Source organism: Ranitomeya variabilis, chromosome 1 (assembly GCF_051348905.1).
Source record: "Ranitomeya variabilis isolate aRanVar5 chromosome 1, aRanVar5.hap1, whole genome shotgun sequence".
Classification (NCBI taxonomy): domain Eukaryota; kingdom Metazoa; phylum Chordata; class Amphibia; order Anura; family Dendrobatidae; genus Ranitomeya; species Ranitomeya variabilis.
The window spans coordinates 642468372-642493652 of NC_135232.1; the positions used below are offsets into that span (position 1 = coordinate 642468372).

The 25281-nt window shown below is 42.7% G+C and overlaps 1 protein-coding gene across 1 annotated transcript; it reads right to left on the reverse strand.

Annotated features, from left to right (window-relative positions):
- TRAPPC6B (trafficking protein particle complex subunit 6B) lies at positions 1 to 24846 on the reverse strand. The gene is made up of 6 exons (XM_077261281.1): positions 24616 to 24846; positions 20951 to 21018; positions 17669 to 17786; positions 15722 to 15805; positions 2743 to 2836; positions 1 to 176 (listed from the first exon to the last, which is right to left on the reverse strand). Exons 1-6 carry the CDS (start codon positions 24709 to 24711, stop codon positions 145 to 147), a joined length of 492 nt encoding a protein of 163 aa, XP_077117396.1. The 5' UTR covers positions 24712 to 24846; the 3' UTR covers positions 1 to 144.
- Between the last annotated feature and the right edge of the window lie 435 nt (positions 24847 to 25281).

Here is a 25281-nt window from a genome sequence, read left to right on the forward strand (position 1 = left end):
TTTAAGACTTGTGCAATGAGCAGGCTCCTGATGACTCAGAGACACGACGGTAAGTAGATCATCTTTTACGTGAGCCGAGGATACTTTTATGTGTGATGATCTGTACTGACAGTCAGTTAGGTTAATGGCATTCCTCCGTATGGGCTACAACTTCTGAATCATCACCTGGAATTTACCTATAAAAAAGAGAAACCAGTTTATCACAATTATAATCTGCACTAATAAACTTAATACCAAATGATGATATGCAAAGCAGATTGACAAAAACAGCTCTGTAGGGCGTATTTTACACAGAGACTCCTACCGTAGTTGTCCACTGTAGGGTAACTTAAAGGGGCTGTCCAGGTTTGAGGCTTAAGTCTGCAGTTACTCTACGTGAGACTGGAGACTTGTGAATTCTCACAGCACGCACAGTCAGGATTCTCCAGTACAAATAGGTGGTCTGCATACTTCCAGCCACATTCCAACTAGACTTGTCTGGCCTGGCTCAATACAGTTGTATTGAGCGAGGCTGTGCATGTCTAGTCGGCATGTGACTGCATTCATGCAAATCGCTCCCAGCGTCGGCACCAGAGAATCCTGACAGCGCACAGTGCGATGATTCACAAGTGTGCACTCACAATGATTGACTGCAGACTTGAGCCCAAAGCCTGCACAACCCCTTTAAAGTTTTCCCCCCCCGAAGAATTGAAACAGTAGGTAATATGGATAATGTTTAATCTCTGAGGATCACACCACTGGGACCCCCCAATGATCATAAGAAAGGAGGTTGCATGTACTCAAGTGGATAGAGCAGAGCTAAAGCTTGCAAGTTGCTGCTCCATTTAAAGGCTACGCGATCAGCACATCTGTCCTTTTTTCCGACCACAATGGCCAAATTTATCAATGCAATAGGGGTGACCGGATCCCACTCCTCTAATAAGTGGAAAAAACGCGACTTCACGTTTCAGACAGCATCGTCATAATCATTGGATTTGCAATAAGCTGTATTTTCTTGGGTAACACTTTAATGTACAGTAGACATTAATAGCAGCAGAAACATCGGAATACTAGCTATATTTTCATATGCTTGTTTACTTGATTCCCACCTTTCCTTGATTTTTTTTTCCATTCCCCTTTTAATCGACGTTCCCACCATTAATATTTGCGCGTTTTTAATGTCGCAGATTTTTGGAACCAATTAGTTAAATTCAATTATATTAGTTTTATCCTCTATTTTTCTCAGCTGCTGTTTTTTTTCATGCTTTTGGTATGTCATGTTTCAAATAAAGCTGCTTTATTTTGGATACTTTCTGCTATTATTTGGCCTTGATGAAACTATTGTTGAGGTCATGCATTTTTTCAGTGCGTTCCCATTGTGCAAACTAACAACACATCTGCATTATGTATATGCAGATTTTCCAAATCTCATTCAAATCTCAGGGGAAAGTCTGCAAATAAGACTCATATTCACTGCAAGAGGAATTGGCATTTTTGTAAATGAAATTTCTATAGATCCCATCTACTTTGCTGGAACTGTAATAAGCTGTGTTTTTTGCGCACAAAAGTATGCAGTGTCAAAAATGCACCAAATATTTATTGTGGGTATTTAGCCAGAATTTAGGTGGTCTTATGTCTCAGACAGCAGTGATGAGCTTGCACAGCATTTCACTAGAAAGTCTGAAATCCAAAACATGTGATCCATTTTTCCACTGATCTCTACAATGGAGGAAGAGTCGGGACACCACCACTACTTACATTGGCTGGTCCAAAAATAATCCATTGGCTGGTCCAAAAATAATCAGGTTCGGCCAACATTTACCTATTATGTATGGGCACTCATACAGTAACCTCACCAATTATTCCTAAATTCCCAGAAGAGTATTTATGCATATGCTTGCTGAATAAATGGACAATAAAGGTTTTCACACACACAAAAAAAGCCTTCAAAGCTCTGGGCATCATCAAAAATATGCACAGGTGGTATAAAGGGAAAACTACCTCCTTATAGTAAGAATCCATAGCTTTTCCTCACCTTCAAAGCACAGCACAGCACTTGCCTTATGACTGGCGTGAGACAACTATTTAGGAATTAACGATGCATTTAATAATTAATTATGCTATACTGCAATGATAACATGTGCTGACATCTAGTGGCCAAACAGGCAACACTGCAGACTAATGAAATAAGTAAAAAAAACCCTTCCTATTTAACAGTGGAATTGGATGACAAAGTGACAGGACTATGTGATGCATTGAAGCCCCCATACACATTAGATAGATGTTCGGCTGACAGTTCTCGCTCCTGACTTCCCCCATATATACGAGCACTTGGCTGGGCGGTGTGCTCACCGAAAGAGGCGCTGCGCTCACCGAAAGAGGCGCTGCCAGATTCCTCTGTCCACTGCTTATCTGGGCACCAAAAAAAAAAAGGGGTTTGGCTTATGGAAATGCAAAAATCAGGACCTTTCTCTCCACCTGACAGTTGGGAGGTCGCCGTACACATTAGACTGTTAGCCGATGTCTCGCCAATATCAGTCTAATGTCTATGGGGGCAGTTAAACAGAGCACAATTATTAGTTGACAGATGGCGCTCCACTGTCTATGAAAAGTTTAAATTTCCCTTGATAGTAAAGCACCTTACTCTTGCTGCTGCAAAAAAAAACAAAATGCGCACGCACGCACGCGCACACACACATACACACACACACACACTACTAGACGTACTAATAAATCATAGGCATAAAAGTACCATATACTCACATGCAGGCATTACTGAGACTTCTGCTGTTACAATACTTCGTATTCCCAAATTTGATAATCCTCCTCGAATTAGACCACATGTGAATGCCAAATACTGCAAAAAAAAAAATAATAAAAAAAGACTCCGGATGAATTAGTTTTAGTAGACGGGAAGAACCTATATACAGGTATGACCTGGAACGAGTACAGACAAGTCATAAGACTACATTGTGCCATTAGCAGCTGGCATCAGCTAGTTGGTGCCACATCACTATTAAGGCCGGTGCCGAGGGCATAGGAATACAGAATCCTCATCTAGACCAAAATCAACAGCTCGAGTATGTTCTTACCTTTGCTAAGTTCTCTTGATTTGTTTGCCCTTATTGCTAATCATCTAGTCACCATGTAGATTTCCCTTATTCTTCTTTTTAATTGATTGAATGAATACTATGGTATATAATAGGTACAATGCCAATGTCACATTGGACCCTGTGCCAAAACAGCTAAATGTCCTGACAACATACAGGTGGCCATAAACAATAGATTGATGTCGGCCGGACCTGCAGATTTTTTTTCTACAGTCAGCAGAAGTTGGGGAAAAGATGAATCAGGCTGATGAAATTGAGCAATTCCCGATCCTAATGAGGAATAGGCTGTCGCTAGAGGTGCCTGGGAGCTGCTTACCCCCCTATAACTGAGCGTGCAGGTGAATGGGAAGTATGCGGAGACAAGAAAGTACAGTGAAGGAAATAATTATTTGATCCCTTGCTGATTCTGTAAGTTTGCCCACTGACAAAGACATGAACAGTCTATAATTTTAAGGGTAGGTTAATTTTAACATTGAGAAATAGAATATCAAAAGTAAAATCCAGAAAATCACATTATATAAATTTATTTGCATTTTGCAGTGAGAAATAAGTATTTGATCCCCTACCAACCACTAAGAGTTCTGGCTCCTACAGACCAGTTAGACGCTTCTAATCAACTTGTTACCTGCAATAAAGACAGCTGTCCTACATAGTCACCTTTAGGCTGGAGTCACGCTGCCATATTTCTCCTGCGAGAATCGCATCGTAAAACTTGTACTGGCTGATGGCTCTCCTGACCTGAGCTTGACAGCTGCATAGTAATCCATCATGCTGTCATGCTCGGGTCAGGAGAGGTGCCGGCCAGTCCGTGCAGTGTAATGCGATTATCGCACAAGAAATACGGCAGTGTGACTCCAGCCTTATAAAAAGACTCCTGTCCACAGACTCAAATAATCAGTCAGACTCTAACCTCTACAACATGGGCAAGACCAAAGAGTTTTCAAAGGATGTCAGGGAGAAGATCATAGACCTGCACAAAGCTGGAATGGACTACAAAACCATATGTAAGATGCTGGGTGAGAAGGAGACAACTGTTGGTCCAGTAGTAAGAAAATGGAAGAAATACAAAATGACTGTCAATCGACATCGATCTGGAGCACCATGCAAAATCTCACCTCGTTGGGTATCCTTGATCATGAGGAAGGTGAGAGATCAGCCTAAAACTACATGGGGGGACTGGTTAATGATCTCAATGCAGCTAGGACCACAGTCACCAAGAAAACCATTGATAACACATTACGCTGTAAAGGTTTAAAATCCTGCAGTGCCCACAAGGTCCCCCTGCTCAAGAAGGCACATGTGCAGGCCCGTCTGAAGTTTGCCAATGAACACCTGGATGATTCTGTGAGTGATTGGGAGAAGGTGCGGTGGTCAGAAAAGAAAAGAACTGAGGTCTTTGGCATTAACTCAATTCGCCGTGTTTGGAGAAAGATAAATGCTGCCTATGACCCAAAGAACACCGTCCCCACTGTCAAGCATGGAGGTGGAAATGTTATGTTTTGGGGGTGTTTCTCTGCTAAGGGCGCGGGACTACTTGACCGCATCAATGGGAGAATGGATGGAGCCATGTACTGTAAAATCCATCTCCTTCCCTCTGCCAGGACATTAAAGGGAATCTGTCACCTGAATTTGGCGGGCTATGTAAATGCCCTGTTTTCGGTCCGATGAGCAGTGTTTCTTCTTTTTACCTCCACCCCATCCTTCCCCGCTGTCCGCAATATTTTCCGGAATTAAAGTTGCATTGCGCACACACAAACTATGGGGTGGAGGAAAAAAGAAGAAACACCGCCCATCGGACCGAAAACAGGGCATTTACATAGCCCGCCAAATTCAGGTGACAGATTCCCTTTAAAAATGGGTCTTGGCTGGGTCTTCCAGCAAAACAATGACCCAAAACATACAGTCAAGGCAACAAAGGAGAGGCTCTAACAGAAGCACATTAAGGTCATGGAGTGGCCTAGCCAGTCTCCAGACTTTAATCCTATAGAAAACTTATGGAGGGAGTTGAAGCTCCGAGTTGCCAAGTGACAGCCTCAAAATCTTAATGATTTAGAGATGATCTGCAAAGAGGAATGGACCAAAATTCCTCCTGACATGTGCGCAAACCTAATCATCAACTACAACAAAGTCTGACTGCTGTGCTTGCCAACAAGGGTTTTGCCACCAAGTATTAAGTCTTGTTTGCCAAAGAGATCAAATACTTATTTCTCACTACAAAATGCAAATAAATATATATAAATATATAATTTATACAATGTGATTTTTAGGATTTTATTTTTGATATTCTATCTCTCAATGTTAAAATTAACCTTCCCTTAAAATTATAGACTGTTCATGTCTTTGTCAGTGGGCAAACTTACAAAATCAGCAAGGGATCAAATAATTATTTCCTTCACTGTATATGGCCACTCTAAGCTTAGATTCATGGACAACCAACTGTAGGATGTATACAATGGAATAGACCTAGTTAAAGTGCAGCCCGCAGGCCACATACAGCCCTTTGGCTGTACTGAGCTGCAAACAGTGGCGTACCGCACCACGCTGCATCCTCAGGATGCAAATACCGTTGTATATAGTGATGGAACTAAAGTCCATAATATTGTACTGTATATGATGAGTTATGGGTCTATCATGCCGTATGTGGAGAGCTGTGGGGTCCATGATACTGTGCGTGGGGAGCTGTGGGGTCCATGATACCATGCGTGGTTAGCTGCGGGGTCCAAAATCCAATGTGTAGGGGGGCTGTGGTGTCCATCATACTATATGTGGGGGAAGTGGGCATCTCATTGCATGTGGGCATCAGACGGTGTTTGGGAAGCTGCTGATTAATGTAATGGGCTGAATAACAGGAACAGTACAATTTACTGCTTTTTATAAAAAGCAGTGAACTATATGATTTGGATTTTCTACTACAGTTAAGAGCACATGTTACTAAGCCCTATCATAACATGTATTAGCCATAACATCGAGTCAACTTACCAAATTATGCTCAATATTAAGTGATAAATGAAAATAAAATAACATAATGTTGTTATTATTATTAATAATAATAATAATAATAATAAACAGCAGAATTAAGTTTGGCCTGTAGAGATTTGGCCCTTCACAACAGTCAGTCTCTCATGTGTCCTCTTGGGAAAATTAATTGTCCACCTCTGCAATAGTAATGATGTACACTGGTCACACCCAGAAGAACCTATTATGAAAGGCATAAAAATACTATAAAGTATTAAAAGGTGATAATATGACCATTGCTTCTCAGCCTGTGCAGTTGGTACCTGTAGTGACAAAAACAATGTCAGAGTGCTGCAAGACCCTATGTGAAACCTTTCCTTTCAAAGCTCCCAGTCTGTGCAAAGCTCTACTTCTGTAATCACGGTCCGAACATTGTTCTGATTGTCTGCCAATACTATGGAACAGCCTGCAGGTCCCGACCATTGATTTTCCCACTTGCTAGCTCACATCACACTCTTGTCTCTTCAGAGTCAGTGCCAGCTCCCTGAGGGCTCTTTCACAGGTCAGTGTGTCCGGCACGTGTGGTGACAGTTTTCACATGTACCAGAGACACTTACGTATGTAGACGCATTCAACAGCATGTGATGTGATGTGATCGCGTTGCTCCGAGGGTCTCCTACCTCCTTCTCCCTGCAGGCCCCGGATCCAAAATGGCTGCGGGGCTGCTTCCGGGTCCTGCAGGGATGTGGCATGCAAGCGCCTGCTCAGAGCAGGCGCTGATAAGCCAGGAGCACTGCCTGTCAGATCGCTGATTTGACACAGTGCTGTGCAAAGTGTCAGATCAGCGATCTGAAACTGTAGTGTGATGTCTCCCCCTGGGGCAATGTAAAAAAAATATATATATATTTACATGTGTAAAAAAAAAATAAAATGTAAAAAAAATTCCTAAATAAAAAAATATATATATATTGTTCCAATAAATACATTTCTTTATCTAAATAAAAAAAACAAACAATAAAAGTACACATATTTAGCATCGCCGCGTCCGTAACCACCCGACCTATAAAACTGTCCCACTAGTTAACCCCTTCAGTGAACACCGTCACAAAAAAAAACGAGGCAAAAAACAACGCTTTATTATCATACCACCGAACAAAAAGTGGAATAACACGCAGTAAAAAAAAAAGGATATAAATATCCATGGTACCGCTGAAAATGTCTTCTTCTCCCGCAAAAAACGAGCCACCATACAGCATCATCAGCGAAAAAATAAAAAAGTTATAGTCCTCAGAATAAAGCGATGCAAAAATAATTAATTATTTTTTATAGAAAACAGTTTTTATCGTATAAAAGCGCCAAAACATAAAAAAAAATATATAAATGAGGTATTGCTGTAATCGTACTGACCCGAAGAATAAAACTGCTTTATCAATTTTACCAAACGCGGAACGGTATAAATGCCCCCCCCCCAAAATTAAATGCATGAATAGCTGGTTTTTAGTCATTCTGCCTCACAAAAATCGGAATAAAAAGCGATCAAAAAATGTTACGTGCACGAAAATGGTTCCAATAAAAACGTCAACTCGTCCCACAAAAAACAAGGCCTCACATGACTCTGTGGACCAAAATATGGAAAAATTATAGCTCTCAAAATGTGGAGACACAAAAACTATTTTTCGCAATAAAAAGCGTCTTTAAGTGTGTGACAATCATAAAAATCTGCTAAAAAACCCACTATAAAAGTAAATCAAACCCCCCTTCATGACCCCCTTAGTAAGGAAAAAATTGTTAAAATAAAAAAATGTATTTATTTCCATTTTCCCATTAGGGTTCGGGTTAGTGCTAGGGTTAGCGTTGGGGCTAAAGTTAGAGTTGGGGACTAGGGCTACAGTTAGGGTTGGGGCTAAAGTTAGGGTTTGGATTACATTTACGGTTGGGATTAGGGTTGGGATTAGGGTTAGGGGTGTCTCAGGGTTAGGGATGTGGTTAGGGTTACCATTGGGATTAGGGTTAGGGGTGTGTTTGGATAAGGGTTTCAGTTATAATTGGGGGGTTTCCACTGTTTAGGCACATCAGGGGCTAACCAAACGCGATATGGCGTCCGATCTCAATTCCAGCCAATTCTGCGTTCAAAAAGTAAAACAGTGCTCCTTCCCTTCCGAGCTCTGCCATGCGCCCCACATATGGGGTATCAGCGTACTCAGGACAAATTGGACAACAACTGTTGGGGTCCAATTTCTCCTGTTACCCTTGGGAAAATACAAAACTGGGGGCTAAAAAACAATTTTTGCGGAAAAAAAAAAGATTTTTTATTTTCATGGCTCTGCGTTATAAACTTCTGTGAAGCACTTGGTGGGTCAAAGTGCTTACCACACATCTAGATAAGTTCCTTAGGGAGTCTACTTTCCAAAATGGTGTCACTTGTGGGGGGTTTCAATGTTTAGGCACATCAAGGGCTCTCCAAACGCAACATGGCGTCCGATCTCAATTCCAGTCAATTTTGCATTGAAAAGTCAAATGGCACTCTTTCGCTTCCGAGCTCTGCTGTGCGCCCAAACAGTGGTTTACCCCCACATATGGGGTATCAGCGTACTCAGGACAAATTGCACAGCAACTTTTTGGGTCCAATTTCTCCTGTTACCCTTGGGAAAATAAAACAAATTGGAGCTAAAGTAAATTTTTTGTGAAAAAAAATTAAATGTTCATCTTTTTTTTAAACATTCCAAAAATTCCTGTGAAACACCTGAAGGGTTAATAATCTTCTTCAATGTGGTTTTGAGCACCTTGAGGGGTGCAGTTTTTAGAATGGTGTCACACTTGGGTATTTTCTATCATATAGACTCCTCAAAGTGACTTCAAATGTGATGTAGACCCTAAAAAAATGGTGTTGTAAAAATGAGAAATTGCTGGTCAACTTTTAACCCTTATAACTCCGTAAAAAAAAAAATTTTGGTTCCAAAATTGTGCTGATGTAAAGTAGACATGTGGGAAATGTTACTTATTAAGTATTTTGTGTGACATATCACTGTGATTTAATTGCATAAAAATTCAAAGTTAGAAAATTGCGAAATTTTCAATATTTTCTCCAAATTTCCGTTTTTTCACAAATAAACGCAGGTAATATCAAAGAAATTTTACCACTATAATGAAGTACAATATGTCACGAGAAAACAATGTCAGAATCATCAGGATCCGTTGAAGCGTTCCAGAGTTATAACCTCATAAAGGGACAGTGGTCAGAATTGTTTCTCCCCTTTTCCTCATAGTTTGTAAGCTTGCGAGCAGGGCCCTCATTCCTCCTGGTATCTGTTTTGAACTGTGATTTCTGTTATGCTGTAATGTCTATTGTCTGTACAAGTCCCCTCTATAAGTTGTAAAGCGCTGCGGAATATGTTGGCGCTATATAAATAAAAATTATTATTATATTATTATTATAATTGTAAAAATTGGCCCGGTCATTAACGTGCAAACCACCCTTGGGGGTAAAGGGGTTAAAGTTCTCTTCATGGGATAATTCAATCCCTTCACATTCTCAGGAATTTAATACTCATTTAAAAATCCAAAGTACATTAGCTTAACTTCTGTTGCACTCTCACAACGTCCAACAGGAAGGGAACACGGACAGAAAGGAAAGGGAACACAAAAACACAAGTTCAACCAGGACCACATAAGCCACGGCTGATCCATGAGCATGCAAGAGGGTTATACTATCTTAACCCAGGTTTGGAAAGAACAGCACAGGACCTATACTCTTAAGTTCAAGCCTTATACCGTCAGAAGAGAGCTTTTTCTGTGAATGACCCAGACCAGGTCTCACCATTGAAGGGGCTTGGGGAGCGATTAGTTTCCATCCTTTTATTAGTTTCTCCAACTGCAAAGGAGAGTGGCATATGTGTAGACTCTCTTCGTGGGTGACCACCATTTTAACTGGAAATCCCCACCGGTACTGAATATTGTTTTCACGGAGGATCCTAGACAGCCCCGCAAATTCCCACCTTTTGGCCAGGGTAGCAGCAGACAAATCAGGGAAGATTTTCAGGTTCTGGAAAGGGTCTGGAGGTGGATGATTCTGCTTGAATTTCTGCATGAATCCATCTTTAGCCAGAAAAAAATGAATCCTTGCCAATGTATCACGTGGGAGAGATGGGTCTATATTTTTGGGCTTTGGGATAAGATCCCCAGTATCCCAGTCAGGCAACGCCCACTTTAGCAACTTTTAAAAGTAATCATGCAGATCTTTGTCAGCAATGGCTTCAGGAATACCCCTGACTTTAACATTATTACGCCTTGCTCTGTCCTCTTGATCACAGAGTTTTTTACTCAGGCGAAAGACCTCTTCCTCTAGTGCTGCATTAGCATCTATGAGTGCATTGTGTCATTCTTTAAACTGTGCCATTTTATCTTCTATGTGTGAGGTTTGCTCCCCCAGCTCCTGAATGTCTCCTGAATGTGTTTTACCATGTCCCTCAAGTCTTCTTGAAAGGATGCTCTTAGTGAAGATAGCAATCTCTGCATTGTTTGTTCTGTGAGGGGTACCTCAGAGGAGCTTCCTTTCTGTGCAGATTCACAGCCTGAGGAGCGAGATGTGTGGGAGGCAGCTGCAGAGGATGGCAGGGCCATTTTACTGGAGGGGGAAGCTGGTTTGTCCCTCGGATAAAAGTCAGTAAGTTTAGCTGGCACAGCCGATTTGCGGGGTTTCCCCTTGGGCATGACAGGCACGAGGTATTCACACAGGTCTGGGTGGGTATACAAGTCGATATGAAGCCGTGTAGAGCCGGTTTATGGTCCTGCGCTGTGGAGCTCCTGGATCAAGCATCCATCTCCATAGGCTGGCAGGCCACACCCCAGGGGGCTGGTATTCTCAGGCTGGTAAGAGGCCAAGGATATTGTCCCACCCCCACCTAAGAATGGCAGCCGCCTAGAAAAGGCACATCTATTAGATGCGCCAATTCTAGAAATTTGCCCGGGCTTCACACTTGCCCTGTGGCGGTGGCAAGATAGGGTAATATTTGTAGGCTTGATGTCACCTCTGTACTGTCTGGTGACATCAAGCCCACGGATTAGTAATGGAGAGGCGTCTATAAGATGGGTCACCGAGGCTGCATTCTCAGCCGGGCTGAACGGAGGTGCCCTCAGTGTAGATCACCGTGAGAAATTCCCAGGTGCTGGTACATGTAGTACTGATGTGGCACATGGTTCCCACATGTATGCCACAAGTATTACACCCACGTACACTGATATCTCCAGTACTGTTTTTTTCTAGTACTGGTAATATCAGGACGGGTCATAGAGCCCTTAGGGTGTGTTCACATGTTGGATTTGCCTAGTGCATATTCACTGTGTATTTAAGAGTGAAAAATCCAAGGCTGACACTCGATGTGGGTAGCCATGAGTTTTAGCCTTCTACTAATAGTCTAATATAAATAGACACATGCTGAACAGAATCTAGAACAATAGATATAATTCTACTTATTTATTTTCAGGTGTGTTGAAATGAAGCTGTGGAAACCCCATTCACTTACACTGGAGGCAAATTTATGATGGATCTGAAGTGGATTTCAGTATGGAATCTGCACAAAAGTTCACATTAATTCCGGATAGTGTGAATGGGGCCTTGGTGCCCAAAGCCAAGGTTTCAGATTGCCCTCTCAAACCCCATTGCCGCTTGCAATACACTTGTGGCCAAAAGTGTTGTAACCCTTGAAATTGTTCCAGAAAATGAAGCATTTCTTCCACAAAATTATTGCAATTACACACGTTTTGTTATACACATTTATTTCCTTTGTGTGTATTGGAGCAACACAAAAAGACTGAGTAAAAAAAGGCAAATTGGACATAATTTCACACTAAAACCCCAAAATGGGCCAAACAAAATTTTTGACACCATCAACTTAATATTTGGTTGAACACCCTTTGGAATAGCATTAAGCTACTTACGGGTAGCGGCATTTTTCGGAGGCCCATGACAGCACTACGAGAGAGGGGATCCGCCCTTAAGGAACAGGAAACCTACAGATATAAAAGGGCGGCACCTCTCCCTATGCATCAGTTGTATATTAGAGCCTGAGAGGACTACCGCGGTTAGTAGCACACAAATATACATTATATACATTATATACAAAATTAATCCATTGCATTATAACTAGATACCACACGTGAGATCTATATATCTCATTATATACATTATAGGAAGTGCAAGCCCCACGTGAAAAGGGAGGGAACTAAGGGTGCTGTCATGGGCCTCCGAAAAATGCCGCTACCCGTAAGTAGCTTAATGCTTTATTCGGACTCCCATGACAGCACTACGAGAGAATTACAGAGATGTAAAACTACCTTAGGGAGGGACTATAGCTTGTAGCACCCTTAACCCGAAGGTGAGATCAGAGGAGAACCCCAAGTCCAACCGATAGTGTTTGAAAAAGGTGGAAGGAGACGACCACGTAGCTGCCTTACATATCTGGTCGACTGAGGGTATGACTCCACGGTCAGGATGGCCGGCGGTATCGCCGCAGCGGCGAAGCCGCTCGGCGCTAAGCCCCACCCCCTTAATGGGACGCGATCATGCCGGATGTGTTAACTCTTCACATCCGGGATGATCGCTCTGTCCCATAGGGCCCTGTGATATGCCTTACGGGCATGCTGCGATCTGAAAAGACGCGCAGCATGTCCGTAGTCGCAGGGCCACCGCGTGCGGGTTTCCACGCATAGTGGAGATGGGATTTCATCAAATCCCCTCCACTATGCTGGAACATCTGGACGCTGCTTGTTTGACGCTGCAGCGCTGCGCAGCGTCAAACAAGCAGCGTTTCCTGAACGTGGAAACATACCCTGATACTCCAGATCTTTCCGCCCAGGATGCATAGGGAGAGGTGCCGCCCTTTTATATCTGTAGGTTTCCTGTTCCTGAAGGGCGGATCCCCTCTCTCGTAGTGCTGTCATGGGAGTTCGAATAAAAATAACTGCAATCAATTGCTTCCAATAACCAGCAACAAGCTTCTTACACCTCTGAACTGGAATTTTGGACCACTCTTCCTTTGTAAACTGCCCCAGGTCTCTCATATCTGAAGGCGCCTTCTACCAACAGCAACTTTATGATCTCTCCACAAGTGTTCCAATGAAATTTAGACCCGGACTCATTGCTGGCCTCTTCAGAACTCTCCAGTGCTATGTTTTCATCCATTTCTGGGTGCTTCTTGAAGTATGTTTGGGGTCATTGACTGCTGGAAGACCCATGACCTAGGACACAACCCCAGCTTTCCGACACTGGGAACTACATTGCAACCCAAAATCATTTGGTACTCTTTAGATGTCACAAAATCAAGGCACCCAGTGCCAAAGGCAGCAAAACAGCCCCAAACATTTATACCACCACCATAGTTGACTGTAGGTACTGTGTTCTTTTTTGTAAACCTCATTCCATTTTTAGTAAACAGCAGAATGATGTGCTTTACCAAAAAGCTCTCTATCTTGGTCTCATCTGTCCACAAGACCCTTTCCCAGAAGGATTTTGGCTTCCTCATGTACATTTGGCAAACTACTGTCTAGTTTTTGTGTCTATGTGTTAGCAGTGGGGTCCTCCAGGGTCTCTTGCCATAGCGTTTCATTTAATTCAAATCTAGACGGACAGTTCCCACTGACACGGATGCACCCTGAGCGTGCAGGACAGACTGCTTATCCAGCATCCGGACTATCCTGTACTGCAACCTTTCATCAAGTTTTCTCTGTTGTCCAAGACCAGGGAGATTAACTACGGTACCATGGGTTGTAAACTTCTTGATTATATTGCGCACCGTGAACAAAAGAACATCAAGATCTCTGGAGATGAACTTGTAACCTTGAGGCTATGTGCACACGTAGCAGAATTGCCGCTGAAATTTCCGCGGCAATTCTGCGCCTCCTGCCGCGGGTATATCGCATGCAGAATTTGCATGCATATACCCGCAGAAAACTAGCGTTTTGCAAGCATAATTAGCTTGCAGAATGCTAGCGTTTCCCAAGCGATTTGTAGCATCGCTTGGAAACTGTTTGACAGGTTGGTCACACTTGTCAAACATAGTGTTTGACAAGTGTGACCAACTTTTTACTATAGATGCAGCCTATGCAGCATCTATAGTAAAAGGTAGAATGTTAAAAATAATTAAAAAAAAGGTTATACTCACCTCAGCGGCTTCCGTTCCTAATGCTGTGTGTTCAGGACCTTCCATTGACGTAGCGGTCACGTGACCCGCGGTCATGTGACCGTGACGTCATCGCAGGTCCTTCACACACACCACAGAAGCCGTTGAGGAGGTTGGGCCGCCCGAAGGTGAGTATATCGCTATTTTTTATTTAAATTCTTTTTTTTTACCACTTATATGGTGCCCAGTCCGTGGAGGAGAGTCTCCTCTCCTCCACCCTGGGTACCAACCGCACTTGATCTCCTTACTTCCCGCATGGTGGGCACAGCCCCGTGCGGGAAGTAAGCAGATCAATGCACTCCTATGTGTGCAGAATCGCCGCGATTCGGCAATTTTAATGAACATGTTGCGTTTTTTTCTGGATTGCGATTCCGCTCAGGAAAAAAATGCAGCATGTGCACAAAAAATGCGGATTGCATTCTGTTACATAGGATGCTTAATGTTAGCGTTTTTTTCGCGGTTTTATAGCGTTTTTATAGCGAAAAACCGCGAAAAAAACGCAAAAAATCTGCTACGTGTGCACACAGCCTGAGACCGTTGATAATTTTCACCAATTTTGGTTTTCAAGTCCTCAGGCAGTTCTCTTCTCTTTCTGTTCTCCATGCTTAGTGTGGCACAAACAATGCAAAGATTGAGTCAACTTCTCCCCTTTTATCTGGTTTCAGGTGTGATTTTTATATTGCCCACACCTGTTACTAGCCACGGATGCGCTTGAATGGGTATCACATGCTTGAAGCAAAGCTGTTTACCCACAATTTTGGAAAGGTGACAATTTTTTCCGGCCTATTTTTGGGGTTTTGTGTGAAATGATGGCCAATTTTCCTTTTTTTGTTCTGTTCCAATACACACAAAGGAAATAAACATGTGTATAACAAACATGTGTAATCCAATAAATTTCTAGGAGAAATACTTCATATTTTGTAACAACTTCAAGGGTGCCAACATCTTCAGCCATGACTGTAATTAGTTATATTGATTACCTGTCGAACAGCAAAAGTCTCTATGACAGGCATTGATCCCAAACCCAATTGGAAGTTGAAAGTGATCTCTTTTTAATCCAGCGCCATAGGCAACTGCCTATCCCTTATCCTTGTCTTGCATAGCAAATTCCATATTGCTTTAGTGCAGGTTTTTTGCAGTGATCGCAGGACTTTAGTACAAAATTATCAGTAGAGACACCACCCTTGTTTCAGCCTGTAATTCTCTGCTTGGATAAGTTATTTCAGCTATATCGCTCTACCTATACACCTGCAGCATCTAAACAAATCCAATGATCCGTGTAACATGGTAGAAGATATGAAACGGATGAGCTTCTGATTTAGAGGAGATGAGTATAATAGGCGCTGAGAAAGGTTCCCTCAGAGAGCGGTGGAGTGTGACCCCCTACACATATATCCTTTCATTGCATCACTGTTATAATCTCATGTTACCAAATTGGTAATGAAATGTGCCAAGTTCATTTTCATAGCAAATATGTTACAAGATCTGGAGTATTATTACCTTAGGAGCATGTTCCAAATACTGTTTCCCTGCAGACATTTGAGTGATAAGCCGGAATTTGTTGTCCTGGAGCACATAAATACCCTATGTAACGAGAGAATAAAATAAATAAATAAATAATTAGTGCATAAATTTAATAGAAGAGTCAACACATATAGATGTATAAATGCTGCAAACGTGGAGGAAACAATTAAGGACGTGGACCAATATTAATATTTTGAGCGTGTATGGTTCTACTGAACATTAGATAAGGAGTAATTATGAAAAAAAAAAAAAATCACAAAAAAGAGAAAAACGCATCCCCCCAAAACGGGTATATGATTTATTTTCATATATATATATATATATATATATATATATATATATATATATATATATATATATAAAGTTGATATGGACATTTTGAGAAAAAAATTGCTGAACCAGAGTAAAAAACAAATATAAAAAAAATGAAATAATTAATAAAAATAAAAAAATCACAACTATTAAGCGCAAACACCCCTTTTTGCTGAATTAAAGGGAATATGTCAGAAAGTTTTTGCTATGTAATCTGAGAGCAGGATAATATAGGGCAAGATAGCCTGATTCCAACAATGTTTGACTTACTGGGCTGCTTGCTGTAGTTTTGATAGAATTCTTGTTGTAGATGTAGAAATCCTTAGAATGTTGAGCTATACGTAACCCCGCCCACACCCGATTGTACACAAGCTGCCAATCAGTGGTGGGGGTTGGGGTTATACAGATTACCGTAACTGGACTGCTGTGCACAAGAGCTATAGTCCTCTGGTGATAAAACACTGATTGTATTGAAGCTACACTAAGGGTACCGTCACACAATGGCATTTTCATCGCTACGACGGCACGATTCGTGACGTTCTAGCGATATCGTTACGATCTCGCAGTGTCTGACACGCTACTGCGATCAGGGACCCTGCTGAGAATCGTACGTCGTAGCAGATCGTTTGAAACTTTCTTTCGTCGCTGGATCTCCCGCTGTCATCGCTGGATCGTTGTGTGTGACAGCGATCCAGCGATGCGTTCGCTTGTAACCAGGGTAAACATCGGGTTACTAAGCGCAGGGCCGCGCTTAGTAACCCGATGTTTACCCTGGTTACCAGCGTAAAAGTAAAAAAAAAAAAAACCGTACATACTCACCATCTGATGTCCGTCAGGTCCCTTGCCGTCTGCTTCCCGCTCTGACTGTCTGCCGGCCGGAAAGTGAGAGCAGATCACAGCGGTGACGTCGCCGCTGTGATCTGCTTTCACTTTACGGCGGCACTCAGTCAGCGGGAAGCAGACGGCAAGGGACCTGACGGACATCAGATGGTGAGTATGTACGGTTTTTTTTTTTTTACTTTTACGCTGGTAACCACGGTAAACATCGGGTTACTAAGCGCGGCCCTGCGTTTAGTAACCCGATGTTTACCCTGGTTACCAGCGAACCTCGGCATTGTTGGTCTCTGGAGAGCTGTCTGTGTGACAGCTCCCCAGCGACCACACAACGACTTACCAACGATCACGGCCAGGTCGTATCGCAGGTCGTGATCGTTGGTAAATCGTATAGTGAGACGGTACCCTAAATCTAATAAAAGTCACCATCAGTCTCACTAGCTGTATATTATATTGCACTCAGATTAAATAGCAAATACCTGCTGACAGGTTCACTTTAAAGGGATTGCCCACTATTTAACAATCCCACTTTTTAAAGTATATTAAAATGAAAAAAAATTAAAAAAACTATGCTCACATTAGAATACAAATCACTGCTAATGTCTTCTATACAATGCCCAACGCTGTGAAAACATGGAAACAGATACACAGACCATCTGTGTATCTACCAGTGCAAGGCACTCACACAATGTATGTGCACGCATAACACAGCAAACAGACCTGAATACCTATGGAAAAGTAAACTGCATGATGACAGCACGTACGCCGGGAGGTTACCTGGTGATTGGTCCGCAGGTTGTCGATTTGTTTCTTGAACACCGTTGTCCAAAAATCTTTGCAGACAAATTTCATAATATCTAATTCATCTTTGAACCTCGCCGTATCCTTGGTAAATCTACAAACGTTAAAAAAAAAAAAACTAAATTGCCTTTACTTTTTTTTACAGCCAAAACCTTTAGATTTATCTGTGTTTTACCTGCGGATTACCTATGGATTTACCGCGGATTTTGTGCGGAATTCACCTGCGTTTTTACACCTTTGGATTCCTATTAAGGAATAGGTGTAAAACGCTGCGGAATCCGCACAAAGAATTGACATGCTGCAGAAAATAAACCACAGCAATTCTGCGTGGAATTTTCCGCAGCATGTGCACAGCTGATTTTTTTCCATAGGTTTACATGGTACTGTAAAATGCATGGAAAGCAGCTGCAGATCCGCAGCGTCAAATCCGCAGAAAAATCAGCAACGTGTGCACATACCCTTACCCTTGGCAGTAAAAAGAAAATGCTGCATATAAAACATTACTGTTTTTTTGGGTGATTTTTTTCAGGGGCATTATTTGTGTGATTTCTATACAGTACATGGTAATAAAGTGAGTTTTATTCATCAAAAACCCTGCAAGAACGCAGAAACAAATATTACACTATGGATTTTTTTTTACAGTATTTTTGCCATTTCTCATAGCCCTCAATGGGTAAAAAAAAATGCTGCAAAAAATGCTCAAAGAATTTACACGCTGTAGATTTTCAAAAACGATGCAGAGCTCAAATCTAGTCAGGAAAAAAATAATTTTTACACCAGAGAAAAAAAAATGCATAAAAAAGGTGCAAAAACACCACATGTGAACATACCTAATAAACAGGAGAAAAAGATCAATGGGGGCTGCCAAATCGGCCTCCAGAGCTCTTACCACCAAGCTTTTCTAGACTTTTGTGTTTAGATGGGGTTACAGAAGCAGAAAGGTTTATGAACCCAGACGATCAATATTATATCACTTATTATGGTGTTTATGTTTTTTTCCCCCCCATTTGGAACAATTTAATGGAATTTTTAGTTATCAGAAAATCCTTTAAGGCCATTTTGTGTCTTTCTAATAAATCCATAGCTCAATATCAGTCATCTACTACAGGGGTGGGCAATTAATTTTCCCGAGGGGCCACATGAGAGACTGTGACTGTTGTGGAGGGCCGAACTAATAGGCCGAAATTAATTCTGCTCAATATTAATATCAATATATTATAATTATATTAGTGATAATTTTATTAATATTAATTGTATCTCTTAATATTGATCAGAATTAATTATGCTGACATCCCCCTTTATATTGTTTGAACCCGAGTACAGCCCCTTCTGTATATCGTATGAGCCCCCCAACAGCCCCTTATATGCGGCATGAGCCCCACACAGCCTCCCCATATGCGGCATGAGCCCCACACAGCCTCCCTATATACGGCATGAGCCCCACACAGCCTCCCTACATACAGCATGAGCCCCACACAGCCTCCCCATATGCGGCATGAACCCCACACATCCTCCCTATATACGGCATGGCCCCACACAGCCTCCCTATATACAGCATGAGACCCACACAGCCTCCCTATATACGGCATGAGTCCCACACAGCCTCCCTATATACTGCATGAGCCCCACACAGCCTCCCTATATACTGCATAAGCCTCACACAGCCTCCCTATATACAGCATGAGCCACACACAGCCTCCCTATATACTGCATGAGCCCCACACAGCCTCCCTATATACTGCATGAGCCCCATACAGCCTCCCTATATACTGCATGAGCCTCACACAGCCTCCCTATATACAGCATGAGCTCTACACAGCCTCCCTATATACTGCATGAGCTCCACACAGCCTCCCTATATACAGCATGAGCCACACACAGCCTCCCTATATACAGCATGAGCCCCACACAGCCTCCCTATATACAGCAGGAGCCCCACACAGCCTCCCCATATACTGCATGAGCCCCACACATCCTCCCCATATAATGCATGAGCCCCACACATCCTCCCCATATACTGCATGAGCCCCATACAGCCTCCCTATATACTGCATAAGCCTCACACAGCCTCCCTATATACTGCATAAGCCTCACACAGCCTCCCTATATACTGCATGAGCCCCACACAGCCTCCCCATATACTGCATCAGCCCCACACAGCCTCCCTATATACAGCATGAGCCACACACAGCCTCCCTATATACTGCATGAGCCTCACACAGCCTCCAAATATACAGCATGAGCCCCACACAGCCTCCCTGTATACACTGCATGTCGCCCCCATAGCCTCCCCATGTGCAGCACCATGTCACCCCCCCATGTGCAGCACCATGTCACCCTCCATGTGCAGCACCATGTCACCCCATGTGCAGCACCATGTCACCCCCCATGTGCAGCACCATGTCACCCCCCCCATGTGCAGCACCATGTCACCCCCCCATGTGCAGCACCATGTCACCCCCCATGTGCAGCACCATGTCACCCCCCCATGTGCAGCACCATGTCACCCCCCCATGTGCAGCATCATGTCACCCCCCCATGTGCAGCACCATGTCACCCCCCCATGTGCAGCACCATGTCGTCCCCCCATGTGCAGCACCATGTCACCCCAACCCCCCCCCCCCCCCGGGAGCTGGACTGAGACAGCCAGAAGGCCGGATGTGGCCCACAGGCCGCACTTTGACTAGGTCTGATCTACTAGATTGTGATGTTGTTAAATTGCAACTGCCCGTTTCGCGCTAACGCAAGTGTTAATACTTCATATTCGTTTTTCAATTCAAAAAAGTTTCATAGAGTTCAATTTTCCAAAGCTCAGATTAATGTTGAGTATTCCTATTAGCTAGGCTGTCATCAATTTATGATTGGTGGGGGATCTGACCTCTGGAACCCCCTCTGATAATGAAGGGGATACAGTGATGGATCGCATTTCCTTGTACATTGTCACCCCTTGCTACTTTGTGTTGCAAGAAAGTTGAGCACGCCCCATTTAACCTGAATGGGCCCACACTGTCTTTTTATGCACATTTACATGGCAAGCGGTTGCTGTACAGGAGAAAAATACGGGACGCTAGCATTGCAGCCTCACTTTTCTCAGGATCTGTGTTAAAGTGATTGCATATTATAGTAAAATGTCATTACTTCATGAGAGGTGAAATCCCCTTTAACACAGGGCAAAAAAATAAAAAAAGTAAATAAAGAGCAACAAATACTAAACAATTAAAAACAAGTTTTACTCGGCAACTATTCGGAAGAGTTTACCTTTCTATTAGCCCTTGTCCTACTCGAAAACCCATGTTTTCCAACTTCGTAATGCACCTTCCATTTTCCTGTAAAAGAAATGAAGACATTATTCAAAATACTTCAAGAAACGTCTGATAAGCAAGAAAAAAACAGATCTCCAAAACGTATTCATTAAAGGGAGGCTGCTTTTGGCATCCAACAATTAAAAACAATAAACAAGGACAAATTCCTATCTTAATAATTGCAATTAAAAATGTAAAAAGAGCTGCAAAACACCGATATGCGAGTACGGCCTTAGGCCAGTTCATAGCAGATGAATTTCTCATCGTGATCTGCAGTGTAGTCACTGAGCTGAACTGCGGTGACCTCATCACTGACATTTCTCCATGGTGCTGAGGTCACCGCAGTTGAGCCCGGCTGGAAATGCAGCCTCACTGACCGGAGGTAACCACAATGATGTCACCGCTGGTCAATGATGCTGCACTCACAGCAGCTCATTCACCAGTGGTTCTCAGCCTGGACGGTCGCATCTTGGCACCATCAAGGTTGAAAACTGTTTATCCCTCAGACATGGATTACAGCGTTGGACAGAACGTAAGACAGGTGAGGGATATTACGGTTTTTTTATTTTAGTTTTATTACAGGAGAACGAGGGCTTCAGTGGAATAGACGATAGGTGAGTATAACCGTGTTTGTTATTTTTAAATAAAAATGGGAAACTGTGTTTTGTTTTATTTTTAATAAAAGACTTTATTCTGGCTGTGTCTTTATTTACCATGTAACTATAGGATTAGTAATGGATAGGTGTCTTATAGACATCTCTCTATTAGTAATCTGTGGGCTTGATGTCACCTGACAATACAAAGGTGACCTCAACCCCACAAATATGAACCCCACTTGCCAACGGTCCAGGGAAAGTGGGAAGAGTCGGGCAAAGTGCCAGAATTGGCGTATCTAATAGATGTGCCTTTTCTGGGCAGTTGCGGGCTGCTATTTTTAGGCTCTGGTGGCCAATATCCATGGCCCCTTACCAGCCTGAGAATACCAGCTCCCATCTGTCTGCTTTAGTAAGTCTGGTTGTCAAAAATGGGGTGGACCCCACATCGTTTTTTAAAATTATTTATTTAAATAATTTAAAATAACAGTGTGGGGACCACTCTATTCGTGATAACCAGCCTTGCTAACACTGACAGCTGATGGTTGCAGCCCACAGCTGTGAGGCAATATTGCCCTGCGCAGGCGTGTACTCCGGAGGACAGAGAATGAACTTCAATCCAATATTGTGGCCAGCATGCAGCCAGCGGGTAAGGAAAGGGTGAATCAAACACCCGAAAACCCCGCCCATATGACCCAAAACCGGTCCTGCCAAATTCAGGTGACAGGTTCCCTTTAAGACACCCTCTAATCTCCAGAATGAAGGTGCCAAAAAATTAGTTTATCTCTGCTGCAGCTTCATGGTTCCTCCCTGTGTGGTAAAGCCTCATTCAGACTTTTTTTTTTTCTCATGCAAAAAAAAAAAAGTAACAGATCGATCCATCACATTAATGGAAAACTATTTTTCAGCTATTTTTGATCTGCGTGTGGACCATGTAGAACATATTCTCCTTGTACTGAAAACAAACATTTTCCAAGCCTCTTCCTACCCCCTGAAAAAGCTAAAAGTGGGTGAAATGATGTGGATGACATCTGAGTGCTGTTTTGTTTTTTTAATGATCCATTGATTTGAATGACCCAGTTTAATCTACAACTTGGATCAAAAACATTATAAAAACTCAGGGTGAGTCAAAACGTCTTCAGCCTTCACCATAGTGCTATAAGCACATACTTTATATCTTCTGCCCTGCTCACTGAACTCAGCAACTCTACGATGAAGACCTTGGATGGGTCGAAATGCCCTTAATTTGTCGCTCTCCTGTCCTTAATTTGATCCCACACCATAGCTCTGTGTTCTTGCACAACAAAATAAAAAAAATTATAATTGTACCTTCTGGTGGATTCCTTTCTTTGGATCAAAGTCAGACATGTTTTCCCATCTCCTGTTCCTCTCCCACCTGCCCAATCCATTTTATTTGAATCTTTATTAATATCATGTTATAGGAGTTTAATGCTTTTTTTATGTTGTTGTAGTAATAGTTATAATGTCCCCTTCCTCATCTTTCTGTATCCCCTCCCTGATACCTTTTTATTCCAAAAACCAATAAAAATATTTATGATTAAACAGTGACATGTCTTGTTTTGTTTTTTTGCACTCTGTAAAAAAACATAAGGCAGAACAAAATCATGAAAAACCAAAAGAGGCGCAATCAGACGGCTGTATAAATCGGACGGAGATCAGGACGCAATGCCCAGCTGGCCGGCGGCTCTCCCGTTCCGAGCGTGACAGCTGCATAGAAATACATGAACCGCCGAGCAGTCCATGCACTGCGGTAGATTTTCAGCATCTAATGCAAGTCTATGGGGGAAAAATGTAAGTAAAATGAAGAGTACCCGTACCCATAGACTTGCATTGCCAATTTTGGCCCGACCCTCCGATCAAAATTAAAGACATCTCTTGGATTTTCCGCAGACCACTCGATCTGCGAAAAGTCACGGACATGTGAATGGCCCCATAGACTAATTACAGGTACGAGTGCCATCAATGAAGACCACGTATAGCAAACGTGCACGAAAATCCGATGTCTGAATGAGGCCTTAGGCTGTGTGCATACGGTGCAGATTTGCTGCGGATCCGCAGATTTTTCCGCGCAAAAACGCTGCAGATCCTCACTGTGATTTACAGTACAATGTTCTTCAATGGGGAAAAAAAAAGCTGTGCAGATGGTGGGGAAAAATCAGTGTGGAATTGCTGCGGATTTCAAAGAAGTGCATGTCACTTCTTTTGTGCGGATCTGCAGCCCTCCATGATAAAAATCCACAGTGGCAAAAAACGCAGAAAATCCGCATCAAAACCGCACAAAATCCGCATAAAAACCGCGGCTGCGGATTCTGCTAGGAGATGCGGATTTTGTGCAGAAAATTCTGCACCTCTTTTCCTACGTGTGCACATAGCCTTAGAGTCACTGGTAAAAACACAGAACATGGTTGCCTAAAGCTACGTTCACACTGGTGTGTTCAAAACTGCTTCAAGAAACACTGCATTTTGGGACAATTTTTCTTTTCCTGCAGCAGTTTTGAAAGAATCTTTTTCCTGTAGATTTTCTCTTTCAGACTTTTTGATTAATCCGTGCCTAGTTATAGAGCGGATTCCATTGGAATTTGACGTGCACTTTTGGTTTTTCATCTGAAATTTTGCACCCCAAAAAATAAAAACTGCAAAAACCCATCTAAATCACTTCTTTGCAGCGGATCTGTTCCAATAAAAATACACTGCAGGAAAATAACCTAACTTTGGGCCGTAAATGTCAATCACTGGAATCCGACCTTAAAGGGACACGTTCACATTAAAGCAAACAGCAATAGATACCCTGAAGCAAACATGCAACACATCAAGTGGTTTAAGATATAGACTCCATAAGAAATAATGACATTGGAGCTAGGACAGATGAATGCCAACCAATATGGCAGCTGTCAAACCTCCTGTGTCACTCTGCTTTCCCAGACTCCAGAATGGCAAAAACTGCAGCAATTCAATGTGTATGTGATCCACTGCCACAGCCATGGCTGCTGCTGCTGCTGTCACTCACCACATCCCCCTGCTCCGAGGACTTGTACACACAGGACACGATCTCATTGTGCAGCAGCAGGAACAGAGCCTCATCTGCCAGATCCTGCTTGCTCATGGCTGCTGCCAGCTGCCCAGCAACACTGGCACTGAGGGTGCCGCAGATAAATGCCCCACAACACAACAGCAGAGCCCAGTACTGCCCTCAGCCCTGACACTGACTGGCATCAGCCTGACATCCTGTGCAGTGGCTCACACATTCCACTAGGGGGCAGTGAGCCCTCTGATGACATCACAGTCACATGACTAGGAGGAGGCTGCTGGTGTCTTGTCTGAAGCTATGTGTTATTTGGGTGGGACTACAACTCTCAGCATGTTATGATTGCTTGCAGCTTTTTGCAGCACCCTGGGAACTGTAATAATGCTAAAAAGCACCCAGGTTTTTAAATTATTGCTACTTTTTACAAAGTTTCATTTAATTCCTGCACCAACTTGCAATTTTCCCATTTTTTGCTCCCCTTCTTCCCAGAGCCATAACTTTTTCACTTTTCCGTCAATGTGGCCGTATGAGGGCTTTTTGGTTTGCGGTACGAGTTTTGAATGGCACCATTGATTTTAACATATACTGGAAAACGGGAGAAAAAAAAAGTGCAATTCCACATTTGTTTTGGGGTTTTCAGTTTTTTTT